Source organism: Alternaria infectoria (assembly GCF_024043175.1).
Source record: "Alternaria infectoria strain BMP 0036 chromosome Unknown scaffold_5, whole genome shotgun sequence".
Classification (NCBI taxonomy): domain Eukaryota; kingdom Fungi; phylum Ascomycota; class Dothideomycetes; order Pleosporales; family Pleosporaceae; genus Alternaria; species Alternaria infectoria.
Genome location: NW_026250694.1, coordinates 1,830,562 through 1,846,018, shown reverse-complemented (window position 1 = coordinate 1,846,018; position 15,457 = coordinate 1,830,562). Strand labels below are relative to the sequence as shown.

At 51.7% G+C, this 15,457-nt stretch overlaps 5 protein-coding genes across 5 annotated transcripts; 2 read left to right on the top strand and 3 right to left on the bottom strand.

Moving 5' to 3' along the window:
* Positions 1–938: 938 nt before the first annotated feature.
* Positions 939–3,502, top strand: J4E92_004252 (uncharacterized protein; the record flags this gene model as incomplete). Its single annotated transcript, XM_051495642.1, has 2 exons — positions 939–944; positions 1,001–3,502. 2 exons carry the CDS (start codon positions 939–941, stop codon positions 3,500–3,502), a joined length of 2,508 nt encoding a protein of 835 aa, XP_051354661.1.
* A 171-nt stretch (positions 3,503–3,673) lies between these two features.
* Positions 3,674–4,759, bottom strand: J4E92_004251 (uncharacterized protein; the record flags this gene model as incomplete). The annotated part of the gene is made up of 1 exon (XM_051495641.1): positions 3,674–4,759. The coding sequence occupies one exon, from the start codon at positions 4,757–4,759 to the stop codon at positions 3,674–3,676; it is 1,086 nt and encodes a 361-aa protein (XP_051354660.1).
* A 1,352-nt stretch (positions 4,760–6,111) lies between these two features.
* On the bottom strand, positions 6,112–7,617 carry J4E92_004250 (uncharacterized protein; the record flags this gene model as incomplete). Its single annotated transcript, XM_051495640.1, has 1 exon — positions 6,112–7,617. The coding sequence occupies one exon, from the start codon at positions 7,615–7,617 to the stop codon at positions 6,112–6,114; it is 1,506 nt and encodes a 501-aa protein (XP_051354659.1).
* A 2,422-nt stretch (positions 7,618–10,039) lies between these two features.
* Positions 10,040–12,394, bottom strand: J4E92_004249 (uncharacterized protein; the record flags this gene model as incomplete). Its single annotated transcript, XM_051495639.1, has 1 exon — positions 10,040–12,394. The coding sequence occupies one exon, from the start codon at positions 12,392–12,394 to the stop codon at positions 10,040–10,042; it is 2,355 nt and encodes a 784-aa protein (XP_051354658.1).
* A 1,518-nt stretch (positions 12,395–13,912) lies between these two features.
* J4E92_004248 (uncharacterized protein) lies at positions 13,913–14,737 on the top strand (the record flags this gene model as incomplete). Its single annotated transcript, XM_051495638.1, has 2 exons — positions 13,913–13,920; positions 13,963–14,737. The coding sequence occupies 2 exons, from the start codon at positions 13,913–13,915 to the stop codon at positions 14,735–14,737; spliced, it is 783 nt and encodes a 260-aa protein (XP_051354657.1).
* Positions 14,738–15,457: the final 720 nt, after the last annotated feature.

The following is a 15,457-nucleotide window of genomic DNA, read 5'->3' as shown; positions in this document are numbered from 1 at the left end:
TTGAAGGGTGCCGGAAATCCGTCCCAGGTAAAGAGAAGTGGGAAAAGCAGGGCGCGCTTGGGGATTTGACACAGTAGTGCGCTGGTTGACTACGACGCCATGATGCAATTATTCATCTTGTTATGGGGGCTGGGGCCCAATAATAGGAGGCTGAACCTCAACACCACCGCCCGCACCGCGCAACATCACGACACTCAATCTTCGGCCGATCTCTCCGCATGGCTCTTTTTCTGATCAATGTTGTCGCGATGCATCGCATTTCCTGTTCAGCATCGCCGTGTTACCAAAAGCCATCTGCAACGCTCCGCGGGAGGCGCAACGCCTGGAAGCCCAATTTGACCTCATCTCAACCTCGTACCTGGAACCTTGCTCCTCCCAGTTGACCAACTCTGCCCGCCCATACTTGTTTCTTCCTCGCATATTTCCCTTCTCTGACTGGATCACCCTGCGTCAGATCCTGCCTTGCGCAGATGTTTCCCGGCCAATTGCGACGGCTTTGCGCGCCGAAGCCACGAATCGTTTGTCGCGCCGTCACGTGAGACCTCCGCGGACCTTCCTGCCCGGGTTCTGGTATGATCGCGACTGCCACAACAACATCCTGACTACCACCCAACACCATACATCAACCCAGCGCGAGATGGGTCGACACCGCAGGCATCACTGTGTTATCTCCATTGACTATAGGAGTTGACGACATCTCATGGGATTTGTGTGTTTGCTGCCCACCTGCACACGTTATTGTCAGGAACGCGTGCGCATGGCAAAGCGCAACTGCTACACGAGATGACTCGCACCCAAACAATAAGATGTAGCGTATATGTATTCATCTGCCCTTACTCTTGGGGGTCGATAGTTAGTGCGAAACTACGTTGTGATCGCTATGCCGCCACAAGATGTGCCTACAGAGAACGCCCAGTCAGAGAACGTGCAGCCACAAGATGCGCGTCCGACTTTCATACCTAAGAATTGCTTACGTCTCAACAGTCCTCACATGCTTCAGCTCCAAAGGGACATTTTCAGCCTGGAAGATAAAACCAAGCACGTACTGAAACCATTCGATCCAACCCACCATTTCGACACTATCAAAAGCTCGCTGGGGCAAAACAGCAACGGCCAATGGATAAAAGATGACGAAATCCTTACTCAGTGGCTTGCGCCCACTCACGGACAACTACGAGCCCAGATATACGGTGGAACTAAGATCGACAGAACTTCAGCAGCTTTCTTTGTTGTGGACCGCCTTCAAGGTTTGCAGTCGTCAAGTCTTTCCAAGAAGACTCAGGTCCTGTATTTCTTTTGTCACCGTCCTGACCGACAACGCAGTACTGCCAGCGCAGTGCTAAACGGCTGGATATATCAGCTTGTCCAACAAAGACCTGATTTGACTAAAGAATTTTGTGAATGGTTTCTTCAAGATCCCATCTATGTACCTTCCTACCTCGACAAGGCCAGAATGATGTGGGCCTTTTTACGACGGGCTGCAAAGCTGAGCAACGCAGGAATAACATACTGTTTGTTGGATGGCTTGGACGAATGTGGCGCAGAGAGTAGAGCTCTCATCCTTGAACTACTCGATCTTGCGCTCCCGTACGAAGGCTGCCCGGAGACGCAGCCTACTCTGAAGTTCCTCGTCACCACCCGCATCCCTCTAGACGTCGGAACATACGGGAATGTCGACTTGGATGCGCGCACTGGGAGCGGGTCTATGTCTTCTACTATGGGCTCGCTTACAACCGAAGAGCATCTTAGCAGCCTGAGCCAGAAGTATAGCCGCATGGGTTGTATAGTGTTGCAGGTGCTCGCTACCTACCTTTGCCCGCCGACCACGGAGCAGCTTCTGTCCATGTTCCCCGAGAGCCAGCGAACCCACGTTCTTGAATTCCTAGACTCCCGTCCAACCGAACTGCTAATTAGTTCCGAGCACATAGGGTTCGCAGATTCCGATGCATGGCTCGCGCTCTCACAGTCAACTCTTGCGGAAGCCAACAATGCCAAGCTTGCTCGACAATGCCTAGAGTTAATCGGTGCCGGCCTTGCTCAGATCGACATGGCAGATCTGGAAAACGACGAGTCTATTTGGGTCTCGCAAGTCCCTACCGACTTGAAGTATGCAGTAAATCACTGGGCTGAACATATCAAACCGCTGAAGGACATCCCGCAAGACTTGGGGGCATTGATCGAGGCGACCTTTTGCTCTGAACCAACAGTCCTGGAGAAGTGGTGGATCATGTTCATGACCTGGAATTACGGCATCTCCCCGTATCATGATGTTCGTAAACATCATACAACACTCCTCCACGTATACGCCCTCTTTGGTCTCGACAAGCTCATCGAGGCCCCCTCCTCGTATTGGTTGCTGGTAGAGTACATGTCATCACTAGACGCCCAGATGCTAGCACCGGTCGATGTCGCGATCTTGCATAACCATATTCAGACGGTCAAATTTCTCGCTACAACCTTCGAGTCCTCTGGAAGTTTCTCATGTATCCTCGCGGCTGGTTCCAGTGTGGAAATAGCAGATCCGATCCATTCGAGACATGGCCCCACTGATATACATCTAACGAAAGAACAAATCGAGGCGGTATTGTGGAACGCAATCTGCACCGGTATACCAGAAATGCTCGACGGCGCCATCAACTTCGTGTTCGTAAAATCGCCCGACGACCTTTTCCCATGGAACAATACATCATACGCTGAAGCCATCATAGACTCCGGTGAGTACCAGCTACTGAAACACATCCTGACAACGGTCAATATGCAGGAGACGGCTGGCCACCTCATCGAATACGCAACATGGCATCACGAACCGCGCATGCTCCAGGAGATACTAGACTACGAGGTCGTGCGCGAAATGATCAGACACAATCAGATAAATCTTCGCACGGCTCTGAGCAACGCACTCTTCCGCAGAAGCCCCCGGATGACAGAACTGTTACTCAGCGAAAAGACTATAAACTTCCCAGCCCTTGTCAACAATCCAAGACCGCTGGAATGGGCAGTCAAGCACCCCAATGTTCACACTCTCATGGTCTTCCTAGCACAACCGAACTTTCGTTTCGACAAGGGCGCCATTGAAGAAGGCGTCGCGCTGAACCTCATGTTGCACAACGCGGGCCAAGAATTGGGCGTCGACATCGATAGTCTTGATAAGATACTCCAGCGGGGTGCACGCATGCGGTACGAAGACTTTGGCATGACTGCTCTACACGCCGCTGCCGAGATCGGTCGGATGCCAGTCATGAAGACACTCATCGATAATCTTACCGAAGACGAGATCAAAGAAGATATTGACCGCAGATGTAGCCGCGCCCACAGAAGTCAAGGCCGGGAAGGTATGACTGCATTGGCTATCGCTGCTTTGACGGGCCGCTTGGAGATAGTGCAGTGCCTCTTAGATAAAGGAGCGGATAGCAGTGTGGAAGATAAGCAGGGGAAGACTGCTGTACAGCTTGCGCGAGACGCCGATCGGGAAGATATTGCGGATGTGATCTTGGATTGTTGATACTGTGGGGCTGCTTACAGGATCGGGGAAGAACTGAGAGGTGAGGGAAGTCGCGCAGGAAACAGAAGTGGTGATGGTCGCAAGAGCAAGGGTAAGGCGGAAGTTGGCGCACGTTACCGACGATAGTGCACGCGCGTTTCGATAGTAGTTTACCCGCAGTTCATCCTAGACTTAAGCATCTCCGCATCTCAACCACTCCCCATCTCTATACCTCCAGCCATGCGCATAAACGAGCTGCGCAACCTCTATCCTGATTTTGGCATTCCATGCCACGTCTAGTAAGCCCACGCCATCTTCCTGGCACCCCGCATCCGCACCAGCCCACAGCAGTCTATCAGCCCAATCTAGCGACTTGTTTGCCACTGCTTTGAACAGCGGGCTCGTCAACTTTATGTACTTCATTCGTCCTATGGACCCCCCATCGGTCGTGTAGTATCCCGGGACCTTGGAATCGCTGTACCAGAGCCAGCGACGTGGTAACCTCCAACGGCCATCACGATACACGTCGCTAAACTTCTTATCGAGCTGCCGCTGGTATGGCCTTTTGAGGTAGTACCGGGGTATCACGGCGCGTGTCCCCGGAATCTTGTCAACCTGCTTTGATAGAGTATCAAGCTTGGGAAGAAATACGCATGTATTCTCATCGTATAGAGTCTGGTTGAAGAAAGCCTCGTAGATGACGAGTTTACCGTGAAAGTTTGGAACGCGCTCCATCCATTTGTATATCTCATCGAAGACACGCTTGTCGCGTTTGGCCTTGGCTGAGATGAGGAGATTTTTGATGAGGATCCGTCTTGCTACGTCTTTTCTTACGAAGACATTGCCTCCTGCTGTATCTTTCAGATGCTGTATGGAGTGGTTGAGCAAAATGCCGATCGTTTTCTTGGGGCGATCGAGCTCGGCGATGGCGATGAAGAGGTACTTGTATAGCTGCTCCTGCTTTATGCTTTTTACCGAGCGGAGGAGCAGTTGTAGCATATTTGTATGTCCGGTACTAACTGCGAAGCCAAGAAGGGTCGTGCCGAAACAGTAGTTCAGATCGTCTACGCTGCTGTGAAAGCCTGCGAATGCGTCGAGCACTGCATCTTCCTCGTCGGCGACAATGGCGCAACAGATCTCGAGGAACTTCCGGCCATTCTCGACCCGCTTTTCGGGGTCGTCATCCACTGTGTATTCATCATAGTGTGGCAGCTTCTTTGCCCCATCTGACGAGGAAGCGTGTACGACTACCCTGCTTTCCTTCCAATACTCATGCATGCAGAAGCCTGTCCACAATTCCAGCTTCTCTTGTCTAGTAGCACGGTCTCTTTCCGATATCCCCAGATTTTTGAGCTGTGACTCATATACGGGAGCGAATAGATGCGCGAAGAGACTGGACTCAGCACCCCGCATTTTGACGCAATGTTGGAGGTATGCGTAACGAAAGTAGCGATCAATTCTGTCCCAGAAAGGTTGTCGAACACATTCACGACCAGAGGCCGCGCCGCAGTGGAGGTAGAATCGAACTGACTCGAGGCCATGGTCGGTGAAGAATATGGAGCGGACTTCTTCGTCGAATAGAGCTAGATAATGTTAGCTATGCGACGAGATCCATTAGGACTAATGGACATACAATTGGCTAGCCTCAGCTGGAGAAGTTCGTGACGGTTATAGGACGCGCCTGCAAATTCCAAGATGCAGCGCAGTATCTCAAGTGGCACCTTCATATCCGAAGTTGATGGGGCGATATCTTTAGATGATGGAATAAGGGCAGGAAACGCAGGTTTTGAAGAATGAGTATATGACTGTTCGAAGTTCTGTGAGTCAGCGTGAACCATACTTTGGTCAACCTGTCGAGCGAGAGACATTGGTCATGCACATATTGACTGAACGCATCTCTAGACCAATATTCGCATCGTTCACGTGCTGTACATTGTGTTACTGTCTCAGTGGGCTGCGGCCATTGCTAATCCAGAGCTGCCGCTGGGTGAAGTCATGCGCCTCGCGCCATCTGAGTTCTCTGAGCAGATAAATTGATAGACGTTTGAGCCTCTTGGTCGGCTTTCATCATACCATTGATAAAAGGTAGTGGGGCTGTGATTGTTGTTCCGGTATGCTGTAACAAGGATGGGTCATGCTGGCCGGTGCTCGCGCGACGTGATCAGTTCGGGATGAGCACGCAACTGCCATGGCTTCGAGATTAGCAAGGTTGTAGCTGCTGGTGTATTGAATGTAATAAGTTTCGATCCTGCTTTCGTATGCGATGATCTTGTCAATGCGCGAGGTGGCTGGTTAGAGGGCGCTAGTATGACGCAATCGTGACTCGCGCTATCATGCTGACTATGCAGGGCCATCACAACATTCGCGATCACTGGAAGGTCGTTCTTACATTCTCATTGCTTTCCAGATTAAGTGACTTTCCGTTGACACATCTACAAAGAATTCTGAATCAGCGATAGCTAGCCACGACCTCTAGCATTCCCTTGGATCACCACTGCCTACACACAAGCGCCAGCATCGCGTTCTAAACCAACAACGTACTCGTCGAAACCCGCGTCTTCTGATCCGGGTACCAGCCTACCAGCGCACCTGGAAGGTTGCAATCTTCCGGTTGATGTCAGTTCCTCGCTCTAGCTATTTGTGAATACGATGCCGCCGACGCGACTGTTGAATTCTCTCTTCCACAGTGGCATCATGGACCTTGGGAGTAGGTTGTCACCATCGGCGCCGAATACTTCCAAAATGACATCATGGCTCTCGGCAATCTTTCCCGCACTGGATGACCCGTACTGTCGGATGATCGCCGTATGTAAGTTGATGAGCTTGTCTTTACGTCGCACCACGATGTTCTTGAACAGAGCCCTAAGGGACTCTTCCGACGGCTCCGGGAAGTTTGTGTTGACATGCAGCTCTCTCATACTCTCCGGAAGCATGTCACCCATGCAGGGAATGTCGATATGTCCCCACGTCCTCGCGCCAGTCGGAATATGCGCATCACGGCCCTGGCGCTGTCCGCTCTCCAGTGGTGGTCCACAAAAGCATTCAACGTCCACCTCTAGCTTTTGCAATTTCGTAAAGCGCAGAAACGAGGAAAGACCGTTTACAATCTCGCCATGCAGCTCGTCAATGGTGATGGCGAGGTCAACAATAGTATCGCTGTTGTAGTTCGCCAGGGTCTCGATCATTTCGCCCGCATTCCAGTCGTGTTCAAGACCATCCCATTTTGTTTGGTGTGAGTACTTGAAGACTTGGAGAGCTGGTGTGTTTGTGAGGAAGGCCGAGAGTCCCGTAGCGTCCATGCAACAGTAGGCGAATTCGACACGGGTCAAGGGAGATTTGACATTTGGGTTGAGCCAGTTGAAGGGAACACCTCCCCAATCCTCGTCAACCGCAACGCAGCTGACAGCGTAGATGTTTCGTATACTATTGAGAGTCATGAAAGGCGCGAGACATTGCAAGCCAACTCTGACGTCATACCCTTCCTCCACGAACGGTAACAAAGTCTCGAGCCGAGCCAGGGGCTTCTGCCGGTGCCCATCTGCATTGGACATGGCGACAAGCGACTGCACATTAGAAACAAGAGCCTCGGCGCCCTCACCTTCCCTGACCTCATGCCACCTATCAGGCAGTTGCAGCGTCTTCAGGTTGGGTAGAAGACTTAACAAAGCGACGGTCGCATACAACTTGTCCATGTTCGACTGGTCACCCGCTCTGTCCTCTTCCAGAATGCGACCCCACCACTCTTCCTCGTCAGCATCGGCGTAATATTCGGCGCGCCGCAGCAGATCTCTGATATTTTTCATCTCCTGCTCATCTTCGCGGAAACTGTGCGGGGTGGTATCCTCCGGCATTTCATCGTCTTGCCGGTGATCCCAGAGAGAAAGAGTCTCAATGTACTCAGCAATAATCGGGTCGCGGGAGATGTCGTGCAGGATAGCCAATGTGTCACCGCGACGAGTCCGGCTCATGTTAGTCGTGTGGCTCCAAGTCTTGCGCATGTCATTGTGCTGTCGGATCTGGGACGCAGCGCGTCCATACACAGTCTTACATGAGAGCACGAAGCTTTCAAGACCATCAGGTGCGGTACGGTCAATGATCAGGTCAAGAAGTTCTGGTGGAAGATCGAGGAGTCCCATGGTAGCCTTCGAGGTGGCGCGGCCGGCGTCAATACCGCCAAAAAGTAAAGCGCAGGCGGAAGTCCTGGCAGGCAGATGAGTGGCGAAGTTGTGGCTTTAAGTGTCAAACGTGTAGTAAAGGTATGATTCCACGGTTCCGATGCGAGCTAGTTGAAGCTACTGGTGGCGGCTCTCACCTGTGCACGAACAGATTCTAGAATCGCAACAGCGCAGGGTCCAGAGATGTTGGGCAGCGGATGAGAAGGTCCGGAACTGGCAAATAAGCGAAAAGATAAAGGTCATTCATTGGTTTCGGTGTAAATCTCCTTGCTGCTCTCGTTTGAATCCTGTGGTGGGGTAAGCTAGCGGCGCTTTGGGCCTAGCCTGTGCAAAAAAAGAAGGCTCTCATAGCTTCGATCTCCGACCACATGGGTCTCGCTTGATGTCTGCCAACATCGTCCTACGTTTGACATCTCGAGCCATTTATGTGCGAGATCTGTGGCATTCTCGTTCTACGCAGCTCTCACGAACATCCCTACGTCTGTCTCGAAGGGTCCGGTCCTGATGAGGTCTTCCACGGGTTTTATGGGCAATCGCAAGGACCACACAAAGATCAATCTCATGCTAGCTCTGATGCACATCCCTTGATGTATTCTCTCATGGGCTGAGATGCGGGCGTTACTTTAATGCTATATGGGTGAAGTACCCGTCTTACAGTGCTGCAAGGTCATAGCACTCGGTCTGACCACTTCCTTGTCGAAGATAACCATTCTCTGTCTCAGGAACTACCTACATATCGCAACGATGTTTTCTTAGAGGGCTATGCTGGATAATTTCATTTGGTAAGCATTTTTGTATACGTGGATGCAATCTGTAGCCTAGACTTATGTTGCACACATGTCAAAAGTTGTCTGAGCAAGAAACCTCATTGTGGACTGCTGAAATACTGTGACCGGTTGCAGACCAGCCCTGTCGCCGAGAACCAGGCTAAAGACGCCAAGTGGTTGTCTCCATGACCCCAAATTACCGGACGTGCTCCTTTTCTGCATATCTCATATCTCAAAACTTGATTTAGCTCCACATCTTGATCAGATGGTCGAGTATCTAGGTATTTCTCTCCTGATGCGGAGCCTACTGGCATGTACAACCCAATGTTTCTTAGTTCATGCGGTCGAGCCCGGATGAGTTGCACTACTGGGATCGTGAAGCGAAACCTTGGGCCGGAGAATGAGTTAGCTCGTTTCTAGTCGACCCAGTCAAGGGTCCGGCAATTCTCCCCATTGAAGAAGCAAGGATGCATACGGTCTATACCCTCAACGCTAAGCAATATGTACTCATGTACAGGATGTGTGATTCTCCCGGTGCTATCTTTTCGCATGGAAGAAGCAAGCCTACATACGGTCTATACCCCCATCGCCAAGTGATTCATACTCATGTACAGGACGTGTAGTCCACCCGGTGCTATCTGCAGTTACTGTAACGTTGATGTAAGGATCGATGAACAGTGATAGTCTAAGTTCGGTGCATCGTCGAGCGGGATGACCCTGCGTGAAAGTGACTGACTTGCATAAGCAGGTTTGTGTCCAGACGTCTTGTACGGAATCGTGCTGGTGCAGGAGTAGTGTCGTTGGTACGGATGGGCCCTCCGACCCAATCATGGTGCTTCTGAACGCGATGTCACGTGGGCTAAGCTGATGTATCAGACACAGTCCCTACATATCTGGGCTCTATTTCTACAACGACTACAAACATCGTAGTCTTTTTACGCTCAAATAATTCCCTCAGACCATCAAGAGACTCTTATAAATTTACTAGTCGTCTTTCCAAGTGTCAAAGGGTTGCGCGCCCCAAAGCGTCCGATATTCCCCGGCACCGTTTCAGCCCAACTGTCAACAAGTTGTTCCCAGTAAGACTGCTACACTTCTGCATATCGAGTCGGGTATCATGACTACCGGCATCTTTATGCAGTCTTGTCACAACCGTCTAGCCATCGGGGCTGCGGGCCACGAAGCAACGACATAGTGCGTCATCATTACAGCATTGCGCAATCCGAGATTCCTCTTCGACGACCACTATAATCATCGCGTAACGCGGGGATATATCATGGAATGCAGCACATTTGGTGCGATCTGGCGCAGATCGCGATCTTCTTCAAAACAAGTGCCACCTCTCTATGAAAGTCTTCCTTTGAGATGCCAGTCTGATGAAACTTCGCTTCATTCATCTGACAACATGACACTGTATGGCCTTCTATTTCTGTTTACTTATCGCTTTTCCAACTTTCGATGCTTGAATAAATTGCAAATTTCAGTCAGGTCATGTAGTATTGGGTAATAACACCGAGCCTTCTAACCCTACAGGTACATGCCGACGTGGCCTCGTCCCGCTGCTTGCAACTTCACAACATTCGGGCTCCAATGCGCAGCATTGTGATCTCAGTTCCTCAGTTCCAGTGCTGCTCGAGATCCTCCAACGGCTGTGGGTCTAAATTACGAAGTAACATTGTATCAGGCGCTGGCGAGACTTCATCCTCCCAGGCATTACCTTCGGCTACTTCCGCCACGGCCCCGTCATACGGGTAAGCATTAGGACGACCAAGTACTTCTGGATGACTGGGCCGGCGGTGATGCTGAAAAGTCTTCTCAATCTGTTCGCCAACCGATAGAGGCGTGTAGTACACAGATGAGTCTCTTAAGTCGATCGGAGATGGCGATGCCGCTGGAGGTTCGTCAAGCGACATTGCATCAAGGTTGGACTGAGTGAGTGGTGACGGCGCGGTCACGCGTGGGTCAAGATTGGGCATGCTCATCTCTTCAATCCGATTTGCACGCAGACTGTTTCCGTGCGACGGATGCCGTGATTCAGTAAAGAACCCCTTGATCTCCAGGCACGCATTGGCAACACTGTCGGCTAGACGGTCCTCCCAAACTTGTTGACCTCGTCTCGGATAATAATCGCCGTATGCCAAAGCATCGTCTTCGGACTTGTGACTGCTATGAGTTATGTGCAGCTGCTCCACCACGTACTTCCTTCGCCGTGCTGCAGAGGGCGACTTCGTCGATGATGCATGGGGCGATCCAGGTTTCAGTTGTTTGACGTCTTCGGCAGACTCATCAGTACTGCTGGGAGTGTCCTGACCCTCACCGCTGGAGTCATCGTCCCGTACGTCTTCCTTCTTTTGAAACGTGGGTTGCGGGGCACGTCGGTGGATGTCGTACTGGAAGTTCGTCTTTCCCGTTCGCTTTTCGTCGATGAACTGGGGAAACTCATTGAGTGCCTTTTGTGGCTGACCACGTCTGTTCATGCAGAACTTCTGAATCTCAGCGGGAGTAAAGAAGTCGGAGGGTATCATGCGCCCAAAGCGGCGGCCCATGCGGTTGAGCTCTTTCCGCGGCACAGTTACCTGCTTATCGCTGCCAAAGATGCGTGTGAATGTGATGCCAGCAGTGATGTCATCAGCGAAACCGAGATACACTTGGGTGTCTACACGACCTGGGCGATACAAAGCTTCGTCCAATGAATCGGGAGCGTTTGTTGTCAAGATGACGATGTGGCCTTCTCGCGATCCAGGTCCATCTAGAGTGTTAAGCAAACCACTTAGAGTGACCTTTGTCCTCGACGGGGGAGGCGGCGGAGGCGGTGACTTCTTCTTTCTAGAATCCACATTCCTACGCTTCTTCTTCTTCGGCCTTGCATTCCATGAGCTGATGGACTCTGAACTACTCTCGTCCTCGTCCTCCTCATCGTCATTATCTTCTTCTTCTTCTTCCAAAGGCGGCAGCGCCATGGTGCGTTCACGGACAACGCCCGCAGCGTCAATGTCTTCGAAGAGGATGACGCAGCGAGCGGGCAGATTTTTCACATGATTCTGCAAAAGGGTGTCGTCCATGCCAGCAAGGTCGATGACGCAAAGCGGCAAATTGTAGTGACTCGCAATCGCGGTAGACAAGCTGGTCTTGCCTGTGCCAGCCGGACCATAGAATAAGTAACCTCTCCGGTATGGTGTTCCATTCTGGTAGTAATAGTCCTCCGTCCCATCGGCAAAGAACACTTGGAGATCAGTCAGAAGCTCTTGTTTCTTGAGCGGATTCATGTCAATCGTCTCAAGACTACGTTTCCTCGAAGTATGGTTTACAGTGCGATGGGCAGAGACGTAACGGACACTCAGAGACGTCATCTGGCCGCTGACAGTCTTATGAACGGCTTTCAGCAAGGCTTCAATGGGCTTTTTACTGCCCCACATGCAGCGTAACGTGAGTTTGTTGACGTAGCCTCGGCCATCCGGTTTGTACAGCAGGAATGGTACGCCTTCGTGGAAGAAAGGAGTGTAGCCAGCAGAAGCTATGAGGTGGTGAGAGTTGCTCTCATCATTGTTGGCGGTCTTTTGCTCATGCGACAAATCTTTCCACTCCAAATGTTCGAAAGTCGGAAGCCAGGCGAACAGCTGGTTGGATGGTTGCTTGCTGATCCACATCAAAAGGTCGGTGACCAGCGCATCGCTACTGTCGAGCTCGAGTGAGTTTGTGAGGTTCGAACTGAGCCAGTCATATGTTGCCTTGCCGTATGTGCGAGCGGGAATGCATAAAGCAATAGCCCAAACCAGATAGGTGAGGTCTATGCCTATGTTGCAATCGATCCAGACCTTGATAGCTTGGAACAGTGGCTTGTTCATGCTGTTCTCGATTGATGAGTCCATCAACGTCTCGAGGAAGTTCTTTTCATTCTTCACTCTTCGCTCTTTCGTCTTTCGGCGAGAGTCGTGACGGCGGTCATCGTCGTCCCAGCTATCATCGCTCATTGTTGGGACCCTTTCAACTGAGACTGTGGTAAGGCCGATAGCTGACTATTAGAAAGATAAGAGAGCGTATTGCGCTTGGTGTATGGAAGTGTTGAAGGTTGAACGGCCGTTGAAAGTTGCAGAACGGCTGTAGTTGATATAAGACCAAGAGAGCGGTACATTATATAGACAGATAAGTTCCCAGCGGGAAGAGTCGTGAAGGATCGATTGGTTCGCGCTCTGCTTCGGCGCCTGTCGAGTATGGAGTGAAAACACATCCGGTTGGAAACCATGGTCGGTATAGAACAACTTTCACCCGCTCTACAAAGTGAAGGATACTCATTACCAGATCTGTTTCCATTATTGTATTGTTAGCAGACTTTCGAATCAGACAGATCAAGGTATGTGTTCTTCTGTCAGCCTTCTCAAGTATGTGCGGTCAGCTCCGCAGATCAGTGTATCAACCCCAATCATGTATAGGAAATAAGGAGGTAGTGACTTTGGACATGTAGCAGATGCTGGACGCGTCGAAGCGGAACGCGCGTGTGGCGGCGTTGTAAGTGTGGACGCGATCATGGCTGGAATCTGGCAATATTCGCGTGAACAACAGTTTGCTTCGCGATACGCTTGCTGTGTGATTGTTATTTGCGATGAAAGTGTTGGGAAGGTGAAAGAAGGAAGTACTGCGAAGACGCGTGGCAGGGCCTGAGAGCGGGAAGCGCGCTAGCGCGCTCGGTCACCCAACCTTGGAACCATCTCGTGATTCATGAGATCCCACCAGGAACAATCCACAGCAGCCTGACTGAGTCGAGACCGCCGCGCAACCTGCGATGAAGCTGCTCTTTCGAGTCGCGCATATTCTACTGGTACTCGTCCTCTCGTCTCTGCTGATATACAGCGTCTATTACGCGTTCGCGCTTCTAGCGGAAGACCAGCACCACAGCTCGTCGCAGCCAGTGCAAGCCGATTCCGAATTGGACACCGACGACGTATCTCGCAAGCCATCACCACAAGAAATAGTATGTATCTTCAAATGGCCGCATCGAGATGGTCGCGTACTGACGTTACACAGGCTGCATCGATGAACACATTGTGGGACTACCTGGATGACTGGGATGAAGAGCATTGCAAGAATGTCTGCGAGGCTTCTTGGGTCGCCTGCCGACTGAGGAATTGCTATCACCTGCCGGATGTCAGGAAGCAAGAGCTTTGAAGAGAAACGTCGTCAATACATGGCCCGCGGACAACAGTCGTGTGGGGTTGTGAGGTACCTGGAGACGAAGGTCTAATGCCGGAGTGCCCCACACCCTTCATCAATATGGCTAAGAAGGAGACCACAACCCCAGAGTACAGGAAGCGCATGCATCACTACTATTCGCCCATGGGATCCAGCAACGCGGGCATATGTTTCGCGAGAATTTCTACAGCCTGCAGCGGTACTGGGTCTCAGCAGAGTTTAAAGGAGTCAAAGAACCTCGCTCTGGCCACAGCACCGTCATCATTCCCACCATGTTTCATCTCCTCATTGCCCTAGCCACGATGGCAACGTCTGCCATGGCCTTCGACTGCACCCGCGAATACCTCCAGAGCACAGCAGACTCCTACGTCGACCTAATGGCAACCGGCCAACACGACCGTTTCGAAAACATCGCCTACACGATGAAATACTTCGAAAACAACCAAACCGCCTCACTTCTCAGCGGCGTACCAGCCTTCGGTCTAACCATTGACGCCCATCGCTCCATCCTCGATACCACACAATGCAAGACAATGACCGAGCTCATCGTGACCGACCCCAAGCATCCATACGTCATACACACGCAGATGACCCTCGACACCTCAGGCAACGTAAACCTCATCGACAGCATCGTAACCGACGCAGGTGACTGGGCCTTCAACGCAACCGGCACCTCCTATTGGAACAGCCAAGAAACCTGGAGCCCCATCCCAGAATCTACCCGCGACACCCGCGACACCATCAAAGCAGCCGGCGAAGCCTACGCCGACCGCTGCAACGACGTCTCCGTCCACGTCCCTTTCGGCACCCCCTGCGCGCGTCTCGAAGGCGGCGCGTATACCGGTCGTGGCAACCTCTCTGCGAATACGTGTGATCTCGGTGGTCTGCCGGAACATATCCCCATGACTAATCGCAAGTATGTTGTTGATGAGGTGATGGGTGTTGTGGACATTTTCATGGGCTTTACGGGGCTGGATCGCACGAGGAATACGGAGGGGACGCCGGATAGTCATATGTTTCGGGTTGAAGGGGGGAGGATTAGGTATATTCATACGGCGAGTGCGTGTTTTGTTGATGGGTGTGGGATGAATGGTACTGGTAAGTTGATGGGTTTGAACTGTTGTTGATTCGTGCGCTGACGTGTTGATAGGTATTCCACTTGGTCTTGGACGTCGGACATTTCCTCAGCGGGGTATCAAGCTTCAGTAGCTTACATTTGGTGTAGCCGATCGTTACAAGCTCGCTGTTGGATGTCAAATGTGACCGATTCTAAAGATGGTGCCGGCATAAATTCTTCGGGACTACCAAGCAATGCCACTCTACTAGACACTGCTGCACACTCACTAGCAGTCCGTTCCTTCTCTTGCCTCAACACCCGCGCGATCTAGTAACCTCAGTCGGGCATCACGACCCTCTCTTCAGTCCCAGTTAACCCTCGCTTTAACCTCAGGATGATCCTCCAACCACTCCTCCACATCCCCCTCATCAACCACCAGTCCTGGGTGCATCTTCATTGCATCAACAAGCACATCCCTAATCCCCTCATCGTCATCCAGCGTAGATGTGAACGCTTCCTCCAGCGCATCAGCCAAGTCCAGACCATCATACTGCCAATACACATGCAAAACGTCTATGACGCCCTGACGTGCGAAGGTCTTCAGGTCGTGCATATCGAAGTAGTCGGCAACCGTATAGATGCGTACGTGCAGGAGGAGGTGCGAAGCCGATAGCATCTTGCCGGCACATGGGCATTTGCGCTTGAAGATCTGGGGAGCGGTCGGGGGACCGTGCAACAGGGCGTAGGTGCTGTGGTTGCAGTAGGCTGTGGGGTGGATGGTCTCGCCGCC